General features: G+C 40.8%; 1 protein-coding gene across 1 annotated transcript in view; it reads right to left on the reverse strand.

Moving 5' to 3' along the window:
• exoc4 (exocyst complex component 4) overlaps positions 1 to 27,159 on the reverse strand; it is a 502,794-nt gene that overhangs the window by 200,557 nt on the left and 275,078 nt on the right. The window contains exon 10 of the mRNA XM_059987073.1: positions 17,677 to 17,896. Coding sequence (XP_059843056.1) covers positions 17,677 to 17,896 — 220 coding nt within the window. The remainder of the gene's footprint in view (positions 1 to 17,676; positions 17,897 to 27,159) is intronic.

The raw sequence follows: 27,159 nt of genomic DNA on the forward strand, positions 1-27,159 counted from the left end.
AGATCCCTCTCAGATCCTCTCTAAATCCCTGACCCTCACCTTAAATCCATCTGGGTATTTTGCAACCTTTAGGACCCAAAGTTCCAGGTGACTTGCATTTTCTATTTGTAGCAGCTCTGCTCATTTCAGTTGTAAGGTTATTTACCAAGAATGTTAACTCAGTCCTTCTCTCCTTGGGTCCTCTCAATGGGAATATCCATCTGATTCCAAGTTTCATCTGAAGGTCTGACCTGCATTTCACAACTTTTATATTGTAGGTCTCTGCTTGTTTTCTCTTCATTCATCTGTTAAGATTGGCAACCACATCAGACATTCAGCTTGACTCATTCATCTCTCCCTTACCCCTTCAAACTGAAGTGTAAACTGTGCTTCTTTTTTTGACAGGTCGTTAGTCTAGTGAGACTGCATTGATATGAGCCCAGTATGAAAGGACTTCAGAAGCAAATGAACAGATTCAGAATTGGTCAACTCAGATGTGATCCACCATCTACCATCCAGAACATGCTCTCTTCTCACTGCTGCCATCACGAGGGAGGTATGGTACCCTTTCGCCCCACACCACTAGGTTCAAGACAGTTATTACCCTTCAACCATCAGGCTCTTGAACCAGTGTGGATAATTTCACTCACCACAACACAGAACTAATCACTGAACACAATCTATGAACTCACTTTCTCAGTATGAACGAATGACTTATTTATTTACTTTTGTATTTGTACATCTTGTCTTCTTTCCACAGTTGTGTGCAAGTCTTTGTAGATTGTCATTGATTCTATTGTATTTATTTGTTCTACTGTGAATGCCTGCAAGAAAATGAAACTCTGGGTGGTATATGGTGACATATACGTACTTTGATAATTAATTTACTTTGAACTTTGAACTGTAAAAGAAAACATTAAATTATTCTCATGCTTGAAACATTGAGACATTTTTCTTTGTGACACACTAGGACATGCATCAAATGTAAACAACGTGTCTTTTATAATGGAACTTTTACTAATGACTACATAGAACAATACCTTTCAGGAGTGAGGAGAATTTTTCATAGAGTTCTGGTGGCAAAGGAGCTAAAAGCATTTGATTACATTATCATGTGAAGAGGTCTTTGAATAGTTCCCTTGATAGATTAAATCAGTCCTCTTTGAGAAGCAGTTATTGTAAATGGCCAGGTAGGTATTTTAATTTTGACTCTTTCAGCATGCTTGTCTTTTAGTTGTTATGAATGTACAAAAATAAAATTACACCTCACGATAAATTGTACTTAAGTAGTGATGCTGTAGCGGTGTGCTACACGCAGCACTAAAATTATGACACGGAGTCGGTAACTGCAGTCGAAGGAAAAACTTTATTCGAAATCTTCAGCCTCACTTTTAAGCCTCCCTCAACCTGCCCCCCCCCCCCCATGGCGCAGAGGCTCCAAAGCTCTGTGCTCGCAAATCCCCGTAGGCTATCTAATTGTGAGCCGGTTCGGATGTGCCAGGAAATGGGTCGCCACAATGCCATATTTTAAGCTGTTTTTAGTGTAGTTTGAAACACTCTGGTTCTGTCAGCTGCGTAAGTCTAGGAAGGACTATCTCCAGCTCCGCCAAACGTGAGATTGAGGTGCAAAACCCCGAAACCCCCGTTTGCACAGATGGTAAGTAATTCATTACCCTTCAAAAGGTAATGCCTCAGAAAGTTGGCATCCATCATTAAGGACCCCCATAACATGTTGTCTTCTCATTGTTACCATTAAGGAGGAGGTACAAGAGTGTGAAGACATACACAACATTTTAGGAACAGCTTCTTCCCCTCTGCCATCAGATTTTTGAATAGTCCATGAACAGAAACTCCGTATTTTTTTCTTTGCTCTCTTTTTGCATTACTTATTTAATTGAATTTTGTTTATATATTTCTTACTGCAATTTATAGTATTTTTATTATGTACTGCATGATACTGCTACCGCAAAACAACAAATTTCATGGCATATGCCGGTGACATTAAACCTGATTCTGAATACAAGTGACTCCTGTGGCCCTGAGCTAAGAAAGAGATGCTGATGCCTGTCACTCAGTCATTTCCATGAAATATGCCTATTGCATGCTGATTGAGGTTAGAAGCATGTTCCATAGCAATCTGTCTTTTCCTTTCTTGAGCTCCACAGACATGGGGCAGAAATAGCGAGGGAGTATAACTTGAAGGTGCAGGGAGGAAAGTATAGTGGGGATGTCAGAGGCAGGTCCTTTACACTGAGAGCGGTAGGAGCGTGGATCGTACTGCCAGGGGTGGTGGTAGAGGCAGATACATTAGGGACATTTGAGAGACTACTAGATTGGCACGTGAATGAAAGTAAAAGAGAGGCTAATGTGGGAGCAAAGCATTCGATTGATCTTGGAATGGGTTAAAGGGTTGACACAATATCGTGGGCAGAATGGGTGGTATTGTTCTATGTTCTATGCTCTACAACAAGAAAGACAAACTGGGATAAGATAATGTGTGAATCCAGGAGTTCATGGTACAATATTCCTGCAAAAACCAGAACATTCAGATAAGGGGTGGAAAATCAGCCCGACCCACTTGCAGTTGGTCAATTGAAAACTGAATTAAAAAACCATAAACTTCTGATTATTTCTTGGAAATCTGTGCATAGCTTTTCTTTGTAAAGTCATTTAACCTTTTAAGGAAATCGGGTTGGTCAACTGGATAGCAAAGATACAGACAAAAACATGACAGATGCATTCTTCTCTCGACTCCGTTAGCAAGCATGCAGGCTTAGAAAGCAAAAATAAAGATTTATGCTCTCAATCTATGTCTTGCTCGGGCAGTCTGTCAGAACCACACTTATAATTAAAATAATCAGTCAGAAAACTGGAGGAGAGGAACAACTGGATGAAAACCGTCAACTGAAAACATCGGGACAAAGCCAGGCTGGGGACGACTTATGGGCCAGCTTTCCACTTTTACCGGTCTAGTAACTGTTGAATTGATGATTGCTGCACACCTCACTGCTACTGAGAATTCACTGCAGCAAGACATTTACACACATGAGGGAGCAACTTTTACAGCAAGTCATCTCTAAGGACTGTTATGAATGTAGATTAGACAAATGAAAAAAGACTAGTGTTTACATAACACCTTCACAACCACTGGGTGGGTCAAATCTCTTTAGGACCACAAGTGTTTATGCAATGATGTTCTCTTGGAGCCAATTTACACATAGCAAGCTCTTACTGGAGCTATAAATTATCGACCAGATAAGTTGCATTTTAGTGACATTGACTGAGGAATTAATTTTGGCCAGAATGTCAACAAACATGCCATGCTAACCTGTCTGTTCACTGGGGAGAGGAGACAGGATTTCAGATTAACAGTTTACCTGAGAGGTGAATAATTATTTCTGTTCCCTTCTTTAAAATGTATGCTTTTGTTAGCGAATTTTGAAAGGATCTGGTTGGTATTCCCCTACCCAACCCTCAACCCCTCTCCTCATCTAGAGCCTCTAAGTGTAGGAGGGCAACTGTAATTGCTGCCCTCACTGTGAAATACCTACTTAGGTGCCCGTGTCAGAACCATCATCCAAGACAGTCATTAGAGATCAAATATGACAACTACTTGCTTGCTCGACTTTGTATTGCACCAGGTGGTAGTTTTACACAGCAGGCCAATAAAGGGATCTAAAGAACAGTGCTTTAAATAAATGATAAATGCTATCTGCGACTTCTCTCTAGCACTTCAACCGAATAAAAATAAATCAGCAACTAAGTGGCATGAATTACACATTAAGTAATATTTCACAGAGAGTTGTATTCAGTACTCTACAAATGAATCTGTCAGAATTAATCCAGAATACAGACTTGAGGAATCGCTTTCCTGTTATCCATGCTTATTATCCCCTGTAAACCAGACCAGGGCAAGTTGGATCAGAATGTATTTTAGCGGGCAAGTTTCCCCTCTTGTTCTGCTCTTCCATACATATCCACATTCTGACTTCAGGCTGCAGTTTTTATTCACAAAGACAGTAACTTCAAATGAAACTAAAAATTAAAATATGGTGCAAAACTATTTGATGGGGAGGTTGAGATTTACAGAACACTTCCAAGGGGCTACTCACGAGAAACATAATCTATTTTAAGGGTGTTTAAAGAGTTACTACTATTTTGATCAGTTATAAATCCATGAATTCCCTAGTTCCTTATCAACTCGTTGCTGCCCTATTCATTGCTTCCTCATTATTACTCTGGTTACACAGGAAAATGGCATATCAGGTGCTGCTGGAAGAGTGGATCATAGAGTTGTGAAGGAATTGCCCCTTCAGACTGCTGAAGAAGCTGATGCAACTTCATTGATGGCAACCCTGACCAAAACCAATGAGATATATTCTCCACATCCTTTCCACCTGTCCCCAATCATCTCTGAAACTGAACACTAATTTATTTTCTTACTTTATCAGTTTTGACAAAGAATCTTCATCAACATAAAACATTAACTCCAATTTCTCTTGTTCCTCTGATACAGGCTGGCTTGGTGAGTGTTTCCAACATTTTCTGTTCTTCTTCCAAAAATATTGTGTTATCCCTGAAAACCATGGATGTTTCTTTTCATATATATTTAAGGCATTGACCTTCAGTGTCTACATTTGGCTTTTTCTTTAATTCTCTTCCTGTACAACATGTTTAGGGTCAGAGTTCAGAGGCTCACCAATATCCTTTCTCATTAAAGTTAGCTTTACCAAAAATCTGGAGTCTTGGTGATTATAGCAAAGTTACCATATAGAAGAAGGCCATTTAGCTCACTGTGCTTCTGCAAAGTTAATCCTACAGTTGACTGGTGGGCGTGCAGGTTGTAGCTCTTCAAGTAAGCATAAGGACAGTTTTAAATGTGGTGAGGCTTTCTGCTCCAAGCACTATTTCCTCTTGCCTACAACCCTCTGCCTGAAAAAAATCCTCCCTGTCCCACTAACATTTCAATCAACTGCTCTAAATGTATGCTCCTGGGATTTTGATTCCATTGTTACAGAGAGCGAATTCTTCCTATTTACCCTATTTAGGTCTTAATTATTTTACACAAATCAACTCAGCATCACCTCAGCCTCTTCTGTTTCACAGAGAATAACACCAGCCAGTTCAGTCTTTCCACCTGAGTGCCCTGGTAGTGTAGCAGTTAGCATGACACTATTACAGCTTTGGGCATTCGAGAGTTCAGAGTTCAATTGTGGCGTCATCTGTAAGGAGTCTCGACATCCTTGCTATGAAAGGTACGGGTTTGGTTTCCTCCCACGGTCCTGGGTAAGTTAATCAGTTATTGTAAATTGTCCCATGGTTAGGTTAGGGTTATTCGGGGAAGTGTGCTTGTTGGGGTGGTGTAAATCAAAGGGCTGGAAGGGCTTACTCCAAAGAGCTAAATAAGAATTCCCAGTCCTGGCAACAACCCTGTAAATCTCATCTGCAGCCTTTCCTGTTCACTCACAGCTTTCCTTTAACATGGTAACCTGAATTCTTGATGCTAGTGTGATAAATACAGCCGACATAGCCTCCCTGTTTAGTGAAAGTACTCCATAAATACTGATGAATTCCTGATGAAAGGTCTCAGCCCAAACGTCAACTGTCTACAGATGTTGCCAGACTGCTGAGTTCCTTCACTATTCTGTGTGTGGTAAAGTACTCAATAAACCTTTTTAACCACCTCATCAACATGTCCTGTGGTCTTTAAGGACCCACGTATGTACCTTTCTCTACACCATTCAATACATCATTGCGTAGAACCTAGAACAGTACAGTGCAAGAACAGGTCCTTTGACCTGTAAAGTATTTCCAGTATTTTCTGCAGATTCTGGAAATCTGGAGCAAAACACACAAAGGAGCTGGAGCAACTCAGGCAGCATCTGTGGAGGGAAAATGACACAACAGCTGATGAAAGTTTGTGGCCTGAAATTTTGACAGTCCATTTTACTCCATAAATGTTCTCTGACCCACTTTGAATTCCTCCAGAGCAACGGGTCTAATGCAAGCCAACAAGGATGGGAATAGTGAAACAGATTTAGAGATTGTCCGGGATGGCAGCTGATTTTGGCATGGAAGCTTCAAAAGCCGATAATTTCAAAGTTTGAAGTACATTGATTATCAAAGTACATATATATGTATCACCGTACACTACTTTGAAATTCATTTACTTGTGGGCATTCACAGTAAATACAAAAAAAACACAATAGAATCAATGAAAAACCATACACAATACACAACCAATGTGCAAAAGATAACAAAATGCAAATACAAAAAGAGAGAAAAATACAAAATAATCATAAAAGTGCAATAAAAAGTGAGAACACAAATTTTTGAGTCCATATGTTTTGGAAACAGTTCATTGTTGGGATGAGTGAAGTTAGCCCCTCTGGTTCAAGATCCTAATGGTTAAAGGGAAATAACTATTTCTGTATCTGGTGGTGTAGGATATGAGGCTCCTGTACCTTCTTCCTGACTGCAGCAGCATGAAAGACGACAGCATGAAACATAGACTCAAGAAGTAGCAGCCATTGTTTTGAAAGTTGACGTGAGTTCACCATGTGAAGTTTTTGTTTGCTCACAAAATAACGGTGATGATATTTTAAATTTAATTGATCCAAGGTAATATTCTTTGGCAAGAATAATGTTATACCAATGCAAGTAACTCATTTATTTCAGCTGGATTATTTTGCGAGCACTGTAAACAGTGACTTTTTTTATTAATACAGTGGATTCTGGTTAATTGGGCCATCGGTTAATCAGGTCAGTGGCTTACTCTTATAGAGCGAAACCTAATCAAGAAAATAGCCAGGATTCCCTTTGTTTATTTAGGAGACAATGTTGTTTACCTGGGGCAGGAGACAGCTGCTGAACAGTTTCTAACTAGTGTTAGATGCGTGCACTTTTGTGGTTGTTGGACACTATACTGTGCTTAGAATGAACAGTTTTTAAATAGCATCAGTTACATGTACTTGTGCTTGAAAAGTAATGATCTTTGCCACTGATAGTTGGTGATAAATAAGCAGTAGAACAATTCAGAAGTGCTTTTCTCACTAGTTTCAAGCTTTTAGGCTTGGAGATGCCAGATATGGCCAGGGGTTAAAATAAAACAATTTCACTGCTTCAGCAAGTTAGGAACTGTACAGAATTTGACAATCATCTTGAATGTTATGATGTAAGTAAAGAATTGGAGGAAGCAATCATCGATAGCTTTGTATAAAGGCAGTCCCTTATCTACAATAAGTGTCAGCGCTGATTTTGTTCATTTACTGCTTCAACAGGCGGGCTAAACCAGGTGAGCATGGGCGGAAACCTTCAATCCTGGTGAGACAGGGATATGCCCACCCCAGCATGTGAAGCCAGTTACAGCCGACTGGGAGGATGAGATCAACTACAAGATCCAATGGCCAAGGAGGTGGTGCTGCAACGCTTCGTGGAGGGTGAAAGGCAAGGCACAGAAGGTATCATGGCTGTCAACTGAAGCTTCAGTTGTGGTGATTTTTCATACTGTTGGACCAAGATTTTTGAGGCTGAGAAAATGGAACTGCCCCAGTGCAATGGCTTTCTCAGTATAAAACTCTTCCTGAACAGGTTTATGGCATTGTTGGAAACGATAGACAATCAACACAGTCAAACGAAAGAATGTGGCAGTGTACAGATACACTGGATGAATATCCTCCGTCGGTACAGTTAGAAACTGATACATAGTTTTATCGTACTGTAGTAGTATTGATAATGTTCTAATTTGTTCTGTATTTCATTTAAATATCAAATTAAACTCCTACAATGAACCTCCACTGATATAGTTCTTAATGGCTACTGTACTTAACAAAAAAAACTTAAGAGTGACTTTTTAAAGAGCAAACACAAGGAAATCTGCAGATGCTGGAAATTCAAGTGACAACACACACAAAATGCTGGTGGAACACAGTAGGCCAGGCAGTATCTGATGAAGGGTCTTGGCCCAAAACGTCAACAGCGCTTCTCCCTATAGATGCTACCTGGCCTGCTGTGTTCCACCAGCATTTTGTGTGTTGTTGTTAAGAGTGACTTTTTCCTTTAAGGCTTTGCTTAATCTTGGTTTGCATTTTTTACCCTCACCCCCCCCCCCCCCCCCCCAATACGATTTCAGCTTTGCACCAGGTTTTGACATAACCATAATATTGAGTTAGTGAGATTCCCAATGGGAATCCACAGGAATGTGCGCATATATTTTTTAAGGTGCAATAGTTTCTGTGGAAGGATCAGATTGCACGTGTAGGTGACTGTGTCTAATTCTTAGTACCGCTTCATATTTGCCTGATAATGAAAGGGCAGAAATTGGCTTCAGAGACAGCAGACACTTCAGACGTAGATATGAGCCACCTACTACAAGTCACCTGAAGTCAGCTTTATATTATGTGCTACCATTTCACTCCGTTATAGCTTTCCAACAATTGTAGTGTTATAAGGCCACAAAGTCATGGTACACAGAGATATTATCAATACCAATACAGAATATATGAAAATAGTCATTATCCAGCAGTGTAGCTGCAAGGATGAGGCTATTACAGCTCAGAGTGTCCCAGAGTTCTGGGTTCAATTCTGGAACTGTCTGTATGGAGTTTGCACGTTCTCCCTGTGACTGTGTGGGTTTCTTCTGGGTGCTCCGGTTTCCTCCCACAGTCCAAAGGTGTACTGGTTATTAGGTTAATTGGTCATTGTAAATTGTCCTCAATTAGGCTAGGGTTAAATCGGTGGATTGCTGGGCGCTGCAACTTGTTGGGCTGGAAGGGCTTGTTTTGCACTGTATTTCCAAATAATAAATAAATAAATAACAGCATTTTCTTCATCATCTCCATACTTGACCATTTAGATTCCTGACAGTCTTGATGTCAGGAAGTCTTTAACACACGTGATTCAGATTTTTGAACTGTGTACTGGCAATAATATTCTGAAATCATTATAGTGTGGGGATGCATTTCTATTTAATTAGCTGGATGGTTTGGCATGACTTTCTAAGTTTGAAAGCTGGACTACATCATCTCTGAGAAGCAACCTTCCTTGTTAATGGTTTAGCAATGATGAAGTAACCAAAGTATGAGAAACTGAAATAGAATGAACATGTAGTAACCCTTACATAAGGGTCAAGGTCAAAGTCAGTGTAAGTTTATTATCAAAGTACCTATTTGTCACCATATACTGCCTTAAGATCCATTTTCTTGCAGGCATTTACAGAAACGAAATACAATAGAGTTTATTAAAACTATGCATCAACAGACTAACAAACAACCATGTGCAATATGAGACAAATTGCACCAAAATAAATAAATAAATACTACTGAAAATATGCACTGTGGAGTCCTTGAAAGTGACTCTGTAGGTTGTGGAATCAGTTCAGAGTTGAGGTGATTGACATTATCCACGCTATTTTGGAAGTTTGATGGTTGTTCGGGTAGTAACTGTTCCTGAACTAGTGGTGTTGGACCCATGGGCATCATGCAAAAACTGATATAAACACATAAGATATTAATTACTTTTCTCTTTTTCAGAATATGGGAATCTTTACCAAGGGCAGGGTACACACTTACTTCTAAGGTGACGTTGGTGGTAGCCTATTTCTTGGACTGCTGCAATCCTTCTGGTAAATGTTCTTCCAATATATGGTTGAATACTAAATTCCAAAATTCCCAGGATTACCTGATATCCTAACGATGAAGGAAGGTGCTACATTTCCAAGTCAGGATGGTGAGCAGGTCGGTGGGGTATATTTAAGTGGTGGTGCTCCCATGCACTTGAAGATCTTTTTAGTGGTAGAGATTGCAAATCTGAGAGGTAGATTTAGAATACATTAAGTTTTGAAATGCATCTTGTAGATACTGTTTGAAGATGAAGTAAAAAATGAATATCTGGGGTGGCAGATGGAGGACCTAATCAAGTGTACTGGTTTCTCCCAGAAGGTGACAAGCTTCTTCAGTTATCTTCAGGCACATATTTCCTGGTATTACAGGAAAGTTACTAACATGGTTAGAGCATTGGGTGATTGGTAGGAGGCATCTTTTTCTGGTTGGCTGCCAGTGACTAGTGGTGTTCTACAGGGGTCGGTGTGGGGTCCACTTCCTTATATGCTGTATGTAAATGATTTAGATGATGGAGTAGATGGCTTTGTTGCCAAGCTTGCAGATGATATGAAGATTGGTGAAGGGGCAGGTAGTTTTGAGAAAACAGGTAGGATGCAAAAGGACTTAGGCAGATTAGGAGAAGAGGCAAGAAAGTGGCAAATGAGATACAATGTTGGAAAATGCATGGTCATGCACTTTGGTAGTAGAAATAAATATGCGAACTATTTTCTAAACAGGGAGAACATCCAAAAATCTGAGATGCATAGGGACTTGAGAGTCCTTGTGAGGAACACCCTAAAAGTTAACTTCTAGGTTGAGTTGGTGGTGAGGATGGCAAATGCCACGCGAGCATTCATTTCAAGAGGTCTAGAATACAAGAGCAAGGCTATGATGCTGAGGCTTTATAAGGCACTGATGAGACCTCACCTTGAGTATGGTGAACAGTTTTGGGCCCCTCATCTTAGAAAAGATGTGCTGGCATTGGAGAGGAACCAGAGGAGGTTCACAAGGTTGATTCCAGGAATGAAAGAATTATCACAGGAGGAATGTTTGATGGCTCTGGATCTGTACTCGCTGGAATTCATAAGGATGAGGGAAGGATCTCATTGAAACCTTTCGAATGTTGAAAGGGCTAGACAGAGTAGATATGGAAAGGATGTTTCCCATGGTGGGAGAGTCTAAGGCAAGAGGGCACAGCCTCAGGATAGAGGGGCTTCCATTCAAAACAGAGATCCAGAGAAATATCTTTAGCCAAAGGGTGGTGAATTTGCGGAACTTGTTGCCGCTTGTAGCTGTGGAGGCCAGGTCATTGGGTGTATTTACGGCAGAGATTGATATGTTCTTGTTTGGACGTGGCATCAATGGTTGTGGGGAGAAGGCCGGGAACTGGAGTTGAGGAGGAGAGAAAAAAGGATCAGCCAATCTTGAATGGCAGAGCAGACTTGATGTGCCAGATGATCCAACTCTGCTCCTTTGTCTGATGGTCTTAAATAGAAAGTGTTCACATTTTGTGCCTTAAAGACAGGGGGTGTGAGGACAGAGTGACTTGCTACAAGACATTCGGCATCTGACCTGCAGTTGAAGTCACATAACAGATGAGGCAGTTTCATCTGAGTTTCTGCTCAATGGGAAGCAAAGGTGTTGATGGCAGGATCTATTGAATTATCAAGTGTCAGTGGTTGGACTCTCTCTTGCTAAAGATGATTATGATTGGTCAATTTCTGGTGGCAATGTAATATTTCACCAAGCATATGGGAACACCACTACTTGCATGTTCCCCTCTTTGTTGCAGACCATTTTGACTTGACCATTTATCTGGCTAGACTAGGCTGTGCTGCATGCAGGCTTGCATTTCCTAATGAGTTACTGCGCAATTACCAAGGAATATTTCCAACTCAGACATTATGACAGGAAGATAGTCACTTATGAAGCATCTAAAATGGTTAGGCCTAGAACACCATCTAAGTACTTCCTGCAGTGGTGTACTGGAGCTGGAATGACTGAAGTGGGAATGAGTTGAACTGGCTACTGAGCAGGAGGGAATCTTAGGAAGAAGCTGCCAGGCATCTTAAATTTGGCACTCTGGCTCAATGTCACTGAACATGCTGTTCTCTTGTCTTTTAAAATTTCTGCAGGTTTCTTTCACAAAACCTTTTTTATCATGTGATGTATGATCCTCCCAACCGATGCACAGAGCTGAAGTTACAGCTACATATGTTCAATCTGAGCACGTGTTTCAAAGACTAACAAATCTCTCTGGTATGGAGACTCCAATGCAGAGGATTGAAAGAGGCTGCAGAGAACTGTAGGCACAGCCAGCTCCATCATGGGCAGTACACTACCCACCACAGAGGACATCCTCAGAAGGTGATTCCTCAAGAAGGTGGAATTCATCACTGAGGTCCCTCATCACCCACAACATTCCCCCTTCTCATTACTGCCATCAGGGAGGAGGTACAGAAGATATACACTTAACATTCTGGGAACAGCTGCTTCCCCTCCACCAACAGATTTCTGAATGGTCTATAAACACTACCTCGTTACTCCTCTTTCGCACGATGTATTATTTACTTTTTATTGTAACAGCAATTTTTTATGCCTTGCACTGTACTACTGCCACAAAGCAACAAATTTCATGATATATGCCAGAGATAATAAACTTGATTCTGATTCCGAAACCCCCAGATCACCGAAAAAGCAAGGGCAAACGCTGATGCAGGTCTGAAATTCCTTTCCTTCATGTTAGTGCCAGAACTGCAGAGAGGTGTGGAGCAAGCTGTCCTGACAGAACTCACTCCAATCACTGACAAACAAGTCAGGTTCCTCTGGTATATTGACAAACAATTTTACTGGTGATGGCCTAATACTGGTTTGACACTCAGTTGATTTTGGTTGTCTAGGAGCACCTTAATGTGCTCAAAATGCTAAATCTGCTTTCCGTGATTTAGGTTGTGGAATTGTTCATCCAATTTGATTAGATAACTGAGATCAAATTTCTGAGCAGAAATCAGGCACCAAGTTGAGGATGCACATCTTCCAGAATTCCAATAAAACAATCATAATATAATATCGTCTCTAGAAGAGATGACCCAGCAGGTTACATTATTGTAATTTAATGCAATGGGTCAATAGGAGTCTGAATCCGACACAGTTCACAAAAAGGGATTTAATGAGCTCTGAAGTGGTCTGTATAATCTAATGCAGCTCACTTGTAGCATCAATTGTACCACTTACTTATCCATTGAAATTGATCTGTAGACAGACTAGAAGGTGTTCAACAGATTTTACAAGCTCCAAAGCAGTCTTTATAATTCATTTTAACTAGCCAATAGCAAATAACTTTGTGTAATAATGAGGTGGATTTTCAAAGCTTGCAGGGAGATTTATGCCGGTTAGAAGAATGGGCTGAACGTTGGCAGATGGAGTTTAATGCTGAGAAGTGTGAGGTTCTACATTTTGGCAGGAATAATCCAAATAGAACATACAGAGTAAATGGTAGGGCATTGAGGAATGCAGAGGAACAGAGAGATCTAGGAATAACAGTGCATAGTTCCCTGAAGGTGGAGTCTCATGTAGATAGGGTGGTGAAGAAGGCTTTTGGAACGCTGGCCTTTATAAATCAAAGCATTGAGTACAGAAGTTAGGATGTAATGTTAAAATTGTACAAGGCATTGGTAAAGCCAAATTTGGAATATTGTGTGCAGTTCTGGTCACCGAATTATAGGAAAGATATCAATAAATTAGAGAGAGTGCAGAGACGATTTACTAGGATGTTACCTGGGTTTCAGCAATTAAGTTACAGAGAAAGGTTGAACAAGTTAGGTCTCTATTCATTGGAGCGTAGAAGGTTGAGGGGGGATTTGATCGAGGTATTTAAAATTTTGAGAGGGATAGATAGAGTTGACGTGAACAGGCTAATTCCATTGAGAGTAGGGGAGATTCAAACTAGAGGACATGATTTGAGAGTTAGGGGGCAGAAGTTTAAGGGAAACACGAGGGGGTATTTCTTTACTCAAAGAGTGATAGCTGTGTGGAATGAGCTTCCTGTAGAAGTAGTAGAGGCCAGTTCAGTTGTGTCATTTAAGGTAAAATTGGATAGGTATATGGACAGGAAAGGAGTGGAGGGTTACGGGCTGAGTGCAGGTAGGTGGGACTAGGTGAGATTAAGGGTTGGGCACGGACTAGGAGGGTCAAGATGGCCTGTTTCCGTGCTGTGATTGTTATATGGTTATATGTGACTATTTTAGCTCTGAGTGCCGGGAAGGTTGATTTTTCCATCGTTCTTGTTTCATTCTGCTTTTGCGAGCTGATATTTGGTGAAAATTGTGCAAATGTGAATTCTGGTTTTCATTGAAGGTTCTCTACATCTGATTTGTTGATTTGTTTGCAACTCCTTTACAGATTCCATGACTTACCATGTGATTGCAATATTTACATGCTTTGGTTCAGGTTTCCAGATAGAGAAATATTATGCAAACATGCTACTTTTTGTTCCGATTTCTAGATACAGCAGTAGTTTGCAAGCATGGAGGTCTTTAAGAATCGTGTTGAGCTCTGTTGTGACATGACTAAAATAGATGGGCCCATCAGAAGACGATAACTTATAAGCAGCTGCCAAGCTGACTTTGATATTATTGGCACTTATATGTTAGATACTGGAAGCATCAGCAAAGTGCAAAGACAATACCCAAGCAAGTTAAATGTGAGTCAGTTGTCAGTAGGTGAGAAATGGGATTCTTTCCCTTCTATCTTCCCTTTCTCTTGACCTGCACTAAAGTAGTGTAAAACACCTTTGAAAGCAGCACATCTTTATCACAGAGGATAATTAATAAATTTCACATAACAGATCATGTAAATACAGAACATTATCCCTTCAGAATGGAACCATAAAATTACAACAAACAAAATATCTGATTATCCCAACCAGTCATGATCTCAGATATAAAAAAGAGATTCTGCAGATGCTGGAAATCTTGAGCATACACTGAGCAAGTCAGGCAGCATCTATGGAGGAGGAATAAACAATCCAGTGCTTATTTCCCTCCGGAGATGCTGCCTGATTTGCTGAGCTCCCCCAGCATTTCGAGTGTGTGTACAGGATCTCATTTATCCAATATTGTGTTTAGCAATTAGTACATTTTGGAATAGTCTGTTTCAAATGTTAATTCATGTATTTTATACAATTTCAGAGACATTTAGCACAAAAACAATCTGCTTTTGTTTCTATATTACAAATGCTACTCAATGTTTGCCCCAATGGTGTACCTGGCAGGGTACTGAAAATCTAGGTTGAACAACAAGCTGCAGTGTTTAAGGATATTTTCAAACTCTTGCCACTGCACTCATAGGTTCCTATCTGCTTCAAAAGGGCACATCATACAAACTACCAAGAAGAGCAGAGTGTGCTGCTGTTGTGATTAAGTGCTTTGAGAGGTTGGTCATGACTAGAATTAACTCCTGCCTGAGCAAGGACGTGGACCTGCTACTATTTGCCTATTGCCATAAAGGGTCTCCACCAGATGCAATCTAACTGGCTCCTCACTCAGCTTTGGAGCACCTAGACAATAGGCAAATATAAGTTAGTCAATTCTTCTTCTTTGGTTGTCCATTGGAATCCGATGATGACGTCCACTCCTTTAATGGTGAGATCTTTGATATCAGACTATACAGTCCTAACCTGGACCCACAAGCTCTGTTGCAGGTGGGACATGTATATGTGGTAGTGGTGGTTGTGATGGCAACCATGGCTGCATTTCTCCTGGCTCTCTTCTGTTGTCTTCTGGTTGTTCTTTCCATCTCCAGAATATGAACGCCATCCCTACACAGCTGTCGCCAAGTGATACAGTCAGCAGCAACATCCTCCAGGTCTGATCTTGCATTTCCTTAAAGCATTCTTCATCTGATCCTTATAGTGCTTCTTCGGCCCTCCAGCTGAGTGTCGACTATGATGTAGCTGGCTGTATAACACTCTGCGGGGTAGCTGACATGGGGGCATCCTTATCATGTGCCCCAGTCACTGCATCTGATGCTGGGTGATCATGGCCTCAATACTTCTGCAGTTGGTCTTTACAAATATTTCAGTGTGAGGCACCCACTCACGCCAAGTAATTCCCAGGATGCGCTGAAGGCAGCTTATGTGGAAGCGCTCCGAGGACTTCTTGTGTCGGCCGTAGGTTACCCAAGCTTCACAGCCATAAAGGAGGGTGGTGACACAGACCGCTTGGTATACAGCAACCTTTGTGGAGGGACGAAGGCTCCTGTTCTGAAAGACTATGCTGAAGTCTCCCAAAGGCAGCTGATGCCTGTTTAATGCAGCTCTGGATATCATTGTCAATGCTGCTATCCTCAGAGAGAATGCTCCCCAGATATTTGAAAGATGGCACTTTTGACAGCTTTTCATCACCAACGGTGAAGGCAGGTAGGGTGGGTGGGACACTAGCATTCCATTGGCAAACCACTTCTGTCTTGGTGATATTGACGGTCAGCCCCATCCTGTTGTACACTCTCACCACCACAGCAAGGACAGTCTGAAGATTCTCCGGAGTGTGGGCCACAAGAGCCCAGTCACCTGCATTCTGCAGCTCCAGGACCCATTCTCTATGGAGTTTGGTGGTTGTGTGGAGCCTCCTGATGTTAAGGAGGTTGCCATCTAATCTGACGTCCACTGCCACACCGCTGCTATCCTCAATCTCATTGTGGAGAAGATGGGTAACACACAAAGAAGGTGTTAAAGAGCACTGGCGCTAGCACACACCCCTGTGCGTGCAAGGAAGGGCTTGGACACTTGTCCTCCTATGGTCACCCGAGCAGTCATCCCATCATGGAACTGGCGGAGGATGCTAACAAGTTTATTGGGACAGCCAAACCAAAACAAAGTTAGTCAATTTCAGGTCAGCATTCAACATCATCCTCTCAGTACCAATCAACAGGCTTCAATTCCTGGGCCTCAGTACCTCCTGTAACCACCTCACTGGCTTGAATGCAAGCTCAGCCCGCTAGCTAACTCTGCTAATAGTCACATGACTCAGCTGGTGAGAAGGCCGCCTTTCATAAACAATACCATCTAGTGTCGGTATGATTTGGGGTTCAACTAAACAGGAATGTCATGATGTTCCGATTAAAGAAACCTCAATTTGAGCGAATGCTGTGTAAATACTGCCTGTACACTGGCGGGCAAGAAATAACAGATTGTACACTGAATAAAATTATAAAGAAAGTATATTTACAGATTTCAGCTTTATCAAAAAGTTAATAGGGGAAAAAATATAAACCAGTTAAACCAATCCAATGTGCAAAAGACAGTTGGAGTTCATACTGGAGTTGTCCTTTACACTCACACGCTGAAGCCACAGTCTGCATGAAAGTACACACCACATTCTGAATTTCCCTTTAAGTCCAACTTGAACAAACTGGTTCTCTCTTAAGAGTACTGGCCTTTCTCCTTCGGGCCATTCATCTGCAGAAAAAGCACTTCTTCAACAGGGACTCTCCAACCGTATTCTGTGGTATCTTCCCTTCTGTCCTGCTCCACAGCTACCGCCAAGAAGACCCCAAACCAGACTACTGTCCATCACACATCTTTCTCTGCCCCGCCCTCTCTTGAATTTTCTCCAGATCCCACCATACTGATTGGCTGACACAACATTCCTAAGTTGAACAGCAGGGTTTCTTATTTTTTGCCAAAACCAAAATATTCTACCAGCTTTTGCAAAAAACTGCTAAAATAATGACAACATAGCAATAGAAATCTTAACCAGGCCATTACACTCCCCTTGCAAATGGATCTTCAATTACCTCATGAGGCGAGTAGTCAGTGAAGATCGGTAATAACGTCTCCTCTACACAATACAATGCCTACTACCAAGTGCTCTTATCTCTGTTGATAGCTCCAAATGTGATTCATGAAGACGTGACAGTATCAGGTCTTTGTACATCTCTTCACAAATAACCATTTGTTATGGGGCCAGGTTAGTTAATTGTGTGAACAGAATAAATACTGAATGTACAACCTAATCCAAAGAATATCCAAGATCTCAGTTTTGTACTTGTAAGCAATGTGTAAAAAACTAAACATTTATGTGTATCTGTCATGCGTTACCTGAAGGAGGGGCCGTTGCACTCCCAACACTTTCATTGTATCAGCACTGGCCAGCACTTTCAAAGGATCTGCTACTTTGGTTGCAGCCTCAATCTCTTTGTTAACATCCAGGTGAACCTGATTTAGGAAGAAGTTCTTGATGTACATGGTGAGGAACTCTCGCAGAGGACACTGTTTACCAGAGCCTGACCACATGGCCCCTTCAATCTCCTGAATAAACCTGAAAGAGAGGAAGAGTTGGTTGAGAATTCAGTGAGCATTTTAAACAGACAAATACACCAGAAGAAAGAATATTGAATACTTAGCTAGTTACACTCTGATTTTTCAGGTGCAAAGTGAGTGGCAAACTTTAATTTAACAAGTTATGAGAATGATTGCATCTCCTAGAAATCTAGAAGAACGACAGTATTGTGCAAGTCTTAGGCATATGTATTGCTACTTTGCACAGTACTGTATTTGTCAACATGGAGCAGAGAGCAAGTTTGTAAATCTGGCAGGAGCAAAAGCTGTTGGAAATGGCGAGGGTGGAGTGTCGTGTCAGGGATGTTGCACAGGTGACAGATAAGGAGATCTTGGCGGGGGGGGGGTGGGGGGAGTGGTGCAGGTCCAGCCACATCCAGCCCTGACATACCAGGAAAGGTAATTTGATTCCAAATAATTGGTTTATTAATCATTACGGAATGTCTCTTTGGTGCTTCCCACTTGCTCCTCTCTCCCTTCCCCTTTTCCCAAGCATGTTTCCTCTCTCCCTGTCCTCTTCCCACTCAGTCCATAATAAAGTCCTATATCAGAATCAGGTTTATTTTCACTCACATGTAACATGTGGCAGCAGTACAGTGCAATATATAAAATTACTTGCAGTAGTGTGCTAAAGTCTTCAGTGACCTAGCTATACATATGTGCCTCAGGATTCTGCACAGTACTGTATTTTAAATATTACCCTCTTAAGCAGAGCAATGATCAAACTTCCCACCACTGGAGGTTTGACCTATGTTCTAGAACAAGTAATAATTGGTAGCATCACAGTATTTGACCCAGAAGTCAGGTGAAGCCAGGTTGAGCCAAGTATCTTGACAGATCAATGACATAGCCTTTTACGTGAATAGATTTTAATTGTAAAATAATCTATCGTTAGATGGATTCAAATTAAATTTAAGATTGCTGTTTTGTTGCAGTTTCAACCCTACAGTTCCCCTGTTCTTTTCTGAACATTTAAAATTTTTCTACTGGAACATAACTCTTCCATAAGTACTCATTTTTATGTGCATGGTCCAGATGTCAATTCTTGCTTAAATAAGGCAATAAATACTGGAGGTGATTTCAAACACAGCAACCGTGCATACTTCCAGTGAAGAAATCTTGTACTGTGCCTGGAAGCAGAAATATTGCCCAAATTTCCATTCACCAAATCCAGCAACTGTCCCCCAATTAACTCTGCTTGGATTAGAAAATCAAAGGTAAGCAATCATCTTGGACTCAAGGAGTGGAGGTGAAGTCTGAGTTTAATCACTGGTAATTTAAGAAATACAATATTGCAGCATTGGTTCCTAAAGAACTTAGGCACACATTTGATTTGCACCTTCTCTTAAGCTCCTAGTACAGGAGGAGCACTAAAATGATCCAAACATCAAAAGATGGAAAAAGTGTGGAGCTGGAGGATGGGGCAGATATGAACATCAAGTTTTTTATTTTTCTGATCAGCCACAGGTTTCTGAAGCTGGCTTATGATTTATTTCTTTCTTTATTGAGCTACAATGCGGAATAGGGCCTTCCAGCCTTTCAAGCCATGCGCCCAGCAACCTCCCAATTCAATCCTAGTCTAATCACGCAATGATTTACAATAACCAATGAATCTACCAAAGATACGTCTTTGCGCTGTAGGAGGAAACCAGAGCACCTGGAGGAAACCCATACAGTCACCGGGAGAACACATAAACTCCTTACAGGCGGTGGCAGGAACCGTAAAGTGTTGTGCTAACGACTAAGCTACCATGCTTAGTCTGCAATTGATAAGCTCCTTTAAGCAAAAACAAAAAGAAATCCAAAAAATGAGAGAGCAATGAAAAGAAGCAGCAGAAAATAATACTTACCTTCCTCTAACATTTGAAATGAAAATAAAAATTTTAAACCATAAGACATAGGAGCAGAATTAGGCAATTCAGCCTATCGAGTCTTCTCACTATTCCATCATGGCTGATCTTGGTTCCCACTCAACCCTATATACCCACCTTCTCGCCATATCCGTTGATGCCCAGATCGATCAGGAAACGATCAACTTCTACTTTAAATAAACCCACTGACTTGGCCTCCACCACAGTCTGTGTAAGAGAATTCCACAGATTCACTACTCTCTGGCTAAAAAATTTCCTCTTTACCTCTGTTCTAAAAGAACACCCTTCAATACTGAGTCTGTGCCCCCTAGTTCTGGATACCCTCACCATGGGAAACATCCTCTCCACATCCACCCTATCTAGCCCTTTCGACATTCAGTAGCTTTCAATGAGATCCCTTCATATTCTTCTAAATTCCAGTGAGTACAGGCCCAAAGCTGCTAAATGCTTTTCATATGTTAACCCTTTCATTCCCGGAATCATCATCGTGAACCTCCTCTGGACTCTCTCCAAAGACAACACATCCTTTTTGAGATACGGGCCTAAAACTGTTGACAATACTCCGTGCAACCTGACTAGTGTCTTATAAAGCCTCAGCAGTATCTCTTTGCTTTTATATTCTATTCCCCTTGAAATAAATACCAACATTGAATTTGCCTTTTTTACCACAGACTCAACCTGTACATTAATCTTGCATGAGGACTCCCAAGTCCCTCTGCACCTCTGACATTTGAACCTTCTCCCCATTGTAGATACTAGTCTGCACTGTTGTTCCTTTTATGAAAATGCATTATTGTACATTTCCCAACATTGTATTCCATCTGCCACTTTTTGCCCTTTCTTCCAATCTGAATAAGTCCTGCTGCAATTGCATTGTTTCCTCAGCACTACCCACCCCTTCAGCTATCTTCATATCATCCGCAAACTTTGTCACAAAGCCATCAATTCCATTACCTAAATCATTGAAAAACAACGTGAAAAGCAGAGGTCCCAATACCGACCCCTGAGGAACACCAGTAGTCACTGGCAGCTAACCAGAAAAGATCCCTTTTATTCCACTCGCTGCCTCCTGCTTGTCAGCCATTCCTCTATCTTTGCCAGTCTCTTTCCTCTAATGCCATAGGATTTTATCTTGTTAAGCAGCCTCATGTGTGACACCTTATCAAATGTCTTCTGAAAATCTATGTAAATGACACCTACTGGCTCTCTCTGCTTGTTCACCCTGCTTGTTGCTTGCTCGAAGAACTCTAACAGACTTGTCAGGCAAGATTTCCCTTGATAGGCACCAATGCTGACTTTGACTTATTTTATCAATAGTCTCCAAGTACTTTGAAACCTCATTCTTAATAATAGACTCCAACACTTCCCTGACCACTGAGGTTAGGCTAACTGGCATATAATTTCCTTTCTTTGGCCTTCCTCCCTTCTTAAAGAGTGGAGTGACATTTGCAATCTTCCAGTCCTCTGGGACCACGTCAGAATCAAAAATAAAGATCATGCTCAATGCATCTATTATTCTTCAGCAACCCCTCTCATCAGATGGAATAGAAAGATGCAATAGAAAGGAAGGACAGTAGCCTGGAGGATGTGGAATCGATATGGGTAGAGCTGCATAACACTAAGGGGAAGAAAACGCTGGTGGGAGTTGTGTCCAGGCCACCTAACAGTAGTAGCGAGGTTGAGGATGGCATTAAACAGGAAATTAGAAATGCGTGCAATAAAGGAACAGTAGTTATAATAAGTGACTTCAATCCACATATAGATTGTGTGAACCAAATTGGTAAAGGTGCTGAGGAAGAGGATTTCTTGGAATGTATGCGGGATGGTTTTCTGAACCAACATGTCCAGGAACTAACTAGAGAGCAGGCCATTCTAGATTGGGAATTGAGCAATGAGGAAGGGTTAGTTAGCAATCTTGTCGTGCGAGGCCCCTTGGGTAAGAGTGACCATAATATGGTGGAATTCTTCATTAAGATGGAGAGTGACATAGTTAATTCAGAAACAAAGGTTCTGAACTTAAAGAAGGGTAACTTTGAAGGTATGAAACGTGAATTAGCTAAGATAGACTGGCAAATGATACTTAAAGGGTTGATGGTGGATATGTAATGGCAAGTATTTAAAGATCGCATTGATGAACTACAACAATTGTTCATCCCAGTTTGGTAAAAGAACAAACCAGGGAAGATAGTGCACCCGTGGCTGACAAGGGAAATTAGGGATAGTATCAAGTTCAAAGAAGAAACATATAAATTAGCAAAAAAAAGCGGCACACCTGAGGACTGGGAGAAATTCAGAGACCAGCAGAGGAGGACAAAAGGCTTAATTAGGAAAGGGAATAAAGATTATGAGAGAAAGCTGGCAGGGAACAAAAACTGACTGTAGAAGTTTTTATAGATAGGTGAAAAGAAAAAGATTGGTCAAGACAAATGTAGGTCCCTTACAGTCAGAAACAGGTGAATTGATCATAGGGTACAAAGACATAGCAGACCAATTGAATAACTACTTTTGTTCTGTCTTTACTAAGGAGGACATAATAATCTTTCAGAAATAGTAGGGGACTGAGGGTCTAGTGCGGGGGTCGGCAACCCGCGGCTCCGGAGCCGCATGTGGCTCTTTTACGTCTGTGCTGCGGCTCCCTGTTGCTTTGGGAAATAATTGGTTGTGGCGACCCTTTTCCTGGCACATCCGAACCGACTCACAATTAGATAGCCTACGGGGGTTTGCGAGCACAGAGCTTTGGAGCCTCTGCGCCATGGGGGGCAGGTTGAGGGAGGCTTAAAAGTGAGGCTGAAGATTTCGAATAAAGTTTTTTCCTTCGACTGCAGTTACCGACTCCGCATTAGGGTTAGGGTTAGGGTTAGGGTTAACCCTAACCCTAATGCGTGTAGCACACCGCTACATGGTCAGTATTTAATTAAAATGTATTTTATGTTAGTTTGTTAGTTTTTGAAATGTAAATCTAAATTTGAAGATTATGGTGATCTTGTACAATCTAAATAAGACTTTGTGGCGACCCATTTCCTGACACATCCGAACCGGCTCACAATTAGCCAGCGTTCAGGCTAAGGGAGATAGCCTACGGGGGTTTGTGAGTACGTGTCTTTTGCAGCATCCGCGCCCATGGGGGGCGGGTTGAGGGAGGCTTAAAAGCAAGGCTGTTTAGTTCGAATAAAGCTATCTTTGACTGCAGTTTACTGACTGCGTGTAGCAACCGCTACAACGTGTTTTTATCGCTGGCTGTCCAGAGGGGAGGTGCTGAAACGCTTTGTCGCGTGTCTGGAAGAAGTGAAAACTTTCCTGGGCAGCAAAGGGCTCACCTTTCCTGAGCTGGAACAGCCAGAGTGGCTGGAAAAGCTACACTTCATGGTAGACATAACAGCGCACCTGAACACGCTGAACACAGCTCTTCAACGGGGTAAGGACGTACAGCCCTGCACATGTTGGAGGATGTTTTGGCATTCGAGCGCAAGTTGACGTTGCTTGCCAGAGATTTACAGAAAGGCACATTGTCTCACTTCCCCAATTTGAGAGAGTTCAAAAAAGGTCACGACATGATAAATTCGGAGTATTTACATTGGGCAATCATCGCAATGCAAACATCGTTTGGGAAACGCTTCTGTGAGTTCAGAGAGGAAAAAAACACATTATCCTTCCTGGTCACTCCCCTAAGCATCGATCCATCCCTACTGAATACGACTGCATTGTCAGGTGTGAGTCAACCTGAACAAGGATGATAAATATTTTAATTGCCTATTATTTTACGTATATTCATATGCTTTCATTGTTCAGTGAAATAGTCCTTTTATTTTTCAGGTTGACAGCTGGCTGACGTTATTTTTGGTTTGCTGCTGGCGGCAAATTTAAGTTTGGCGTTTTTCATAAATACAAGAAGGACTCAAATAGACGTTGAGTATTTTACTTAAAAGTAACCTTCAACCCAACGTCTTTTTTTCGGAGGTCAACATGTTTTTGTTGCATGCAGAAATGTAATTTCGTTTTCTCTGCAGGAGTTCATCAATTTCATAAATGCAACACATTATAGTTTGTTTATACATAGCATAAAGGCAAAACAAAACGTTGTATGCAGTGTTATTTCATTTTAAATGTCAAACGGGTTTTGCGGCTCCCAGTGTTTTCTTTTCTGTGGGAAACGGGTCCAAGTGGCTCTTTCAGTGGTAAAGGTTGCTGACCCCTGGTCTAGTGAGATGGAGGAACTGAGGGAAATACATGTTAGTAGGGAAGTGGTGTTAGGTAAATTGAAGGGATTAAAGGCAGATAAATCCCCAGGGCCAGATGGTCTGATTCCCAGAGTGCTTAAGGAAGTAGCCCAAGAAATAGTGGATGCATTAGTGGATAATTTTTCAAAACTCCTTAGATTCTGAATTAGTTCCTGAGGATTGGAGGTTGGCTAATGTAACCCCACTTTTTAAAAAAGGAGGGAGAGAAAAACCGGGGAATTATAGACCAGTTAGTCTGACATCGGTGGTGGGGAAAATGCTAGAGTCGGTTATCAAAGATGTCGAAGTTATCGAAGGGCCAAATGGCCTACTCCTGCACCTATTTTCTATGCTTCTATATTTCTATGTTTCTATGAGGACTCTGGGATGTAGTCCATCTGGTCCAGGTAACTTACCCATCTTCAGACCTTTGAGTTTGCCTCACACATTTTCCTTTGTAATAGCAATGGCACTCACTCCTGCATCCTGACACTCATAGACCTCTGGCACACTGGTAATGTCTTCCACAATGGAGACTGAAGCAAAGTACCCATTAAACTGATCTGTCATTTCTTTGAACCCCATTACTATCTTACCAGCTTCATTTTCCAGTGGTCCAGTATCAACTCTTACTTGCCTTTTACTCTTTATAAAACTGAAAAATCTTGTAGCATCCTGCCCTCATATTTCATCTTTTCCCTTCTTATAGCTTTTTTAGTTGCCTTTTGTTGTATTTTTAAAACTTCTCGATCATCCAACATCCCACTCACTATTTCTACATTATATGCCTTCTCCTTGGCTTTCGTACAGTCCTTAACTTTTCTTGTCAGCCATGATTGCCTACCCCTGCCACTTGAGAACTACGACTTCTGTAGGACATATCTATCCTGTGCCTTGAGAACTATTCCTGGAAACTTCAGCTACTTCTGCTGTCATCTGTGCCAGTGTCCTCCTCCAATCCACCTGGGCAAGCTCCTCTCTCACGCCTCTGTAATTCCCGTTATTCCATTGTGATACTGATAAATGTGAGTTGCAAATTGCTGTATGAATTCAATCACATGATGATCACTGCCTCGTAAGGATTCCTTTATCTTAAGCTCCCTGATAAAATCTGAATTATTACACAATACCCAATCGAAGACAGCTTTTCCCCGAGTAGGCTCAAGGACAAGCTGCTCTAAAAACCCATCTCGTAGGCATTCAACAAATTCTCTCTGTGATCTGACATCAACCTGATTTTCCCAATTCCTTTGCATATTGAAGTTCCCCATTACAATTGTGGTATTACCCTTATTACATGTATTTTCCAGCTCCCTTTGCAATCTGAACTCCACATCTTGGTTACTAGTTGAAGGCCTATATATGATTTCCATAATGTTATTTTTACCCTTGCAGTTCTTAACACCACTCACAAAGATTCAACATTCTCTACCCTATGTCACCTCTTTCTAAAGATGTAATTCCATCTTTTATTTTATTTAGTATCTTCCATTTAATTATACTAAAAGGTCCAATTAACGTAAGGAACTAGAAATTACCAGTAGTTTGCTCAATTTAAATGATTTTAACCATAAAATGGAGGGGAAAAATCTCTCCTCTGCTTTCCCCCTGGAGTAGTTATAGTCACATTTTATTTGGAGCCCCAATATATAAAATGAACTTGGTATCTTTTGAACAGATACTACAGGTTAGTGTGTAGCCCTCTTTCAATGAGTCTCCAATAAATGTTCTTAATGTAATATATAAAAAAATCACATTTTTAAAATCTTACTTATTTACTAAAATAGATCTCAAAACAAGCAAGCCCCTTCTTCTCAAACTTAACAATACTACATCAGTATCACACCCAGGAAAATAGTCTCAACACGAATATGATATTGATGACAATATTAATGAAGAAAGTTTTTACAGAAAGTATTTCAGAATTAGAATCGTTTAATATCACTGACATGTTGTGAAATTTGTTGTTTTCAGTGCAATACATAATAAAAAAACTAATTAATTAATCACATCATAAAGTACTACGAGTAAATAAAGTAAGACTTGATAGCAGAGGACCAGGACAGGGTTTAAATCCCATCATGAAACATTTTAAAACTGCACAAAATAAATCTGCTCATTTATGGTCTAATATCAAGGACAATAGAATCTGATGCATAATCTAAACTGAGGTGTATTGGCTCTATTTCCCTTCTGCTATTTATGCATAATCACACACTGGAAATAATCCTTTTAGATTGGAAAACAAAAAGGTTTTCCTTCTCTTCCCTCCCCATTGCACATTATCAATTCAATCATATCTACTGAGGCATTTGTGCACAAACCAATTCAAACAACAGAAAAACTGTTTAAGACCACTGCAGTAAATAATTCTTTCCCTGAAATAAGTCTGCCTACAAAATTACAATTATAACTGTGACAAATAAGCTTATTTTAGCTTTGTTGTAAAGAATGAGTAACAACATTTTTGAATGTTGTATGAAAGTGTACATGCCAAAACTGCTCTTCAGAAAAGATTACATAAGCCAATTACTGAAAGTTCCTTTTGTTTATTGTTTAATAATATGGCAATTGCATTGACTTTAATAACTGCAAGGTTGAACTTCTCAGTGAGACTGAGTTCCTGACCCAGCTTCATGACACAACAGGTAAAGTTTCTCAATAGGAATTGAATGTACCAATGAATTGTAACAATAAACAAACTTCATTCCTTGATCTATGCAGAATTAACACCAGTCTCTTGAACAGTGGCTCAAAGACAGTGAATTGAGGAGACAAGAATATCAGCCAGAACTTGCCAAACTGAGAGAAACAGAAAAGCAAATTATTGTTGGAAAGGAAAGATTCCATTGAATGTTGTCTGTTGCTGTACATAAAGCACAGAAAGTTAGCATGTAGAAACATCAAATAATTAGGAAGACAAATGAAATATTTCTGCTTTTCTTACACTAATCCTATTTTGTCTTTATCGAATTTTTACTAACTTCTCAAAGATTTTACCGTTCACATAAGATGGGAGGGAAGTTGAGCTGCAATTTTGGTAAATGTCATGTCTCAGCTAACTTGGTCTCCTGTACACATTCTTGCCATTGTTGCTTAAGTGGAAAATAAGTTTGAAAACCCAAATCCAAAGTCCCACTGATTACCTGGGCAAT

This window comes from Hypanus sabinus, chromosome 13 (genome assembly GCF_030144855.1).
Source record: "Hypanus sabinus isolate sHypSab1 chromosome 13, sHypSab1.hap1, whole genome shotgun sequence".
In the NCBI taxonomy this organism is placed as follows: Eukaryota; Metazoa; Chordata; class Chondrichthyes; order Myliobatiformes; family Dasyatidae; genus Hypanus; species Hypanus sabinus.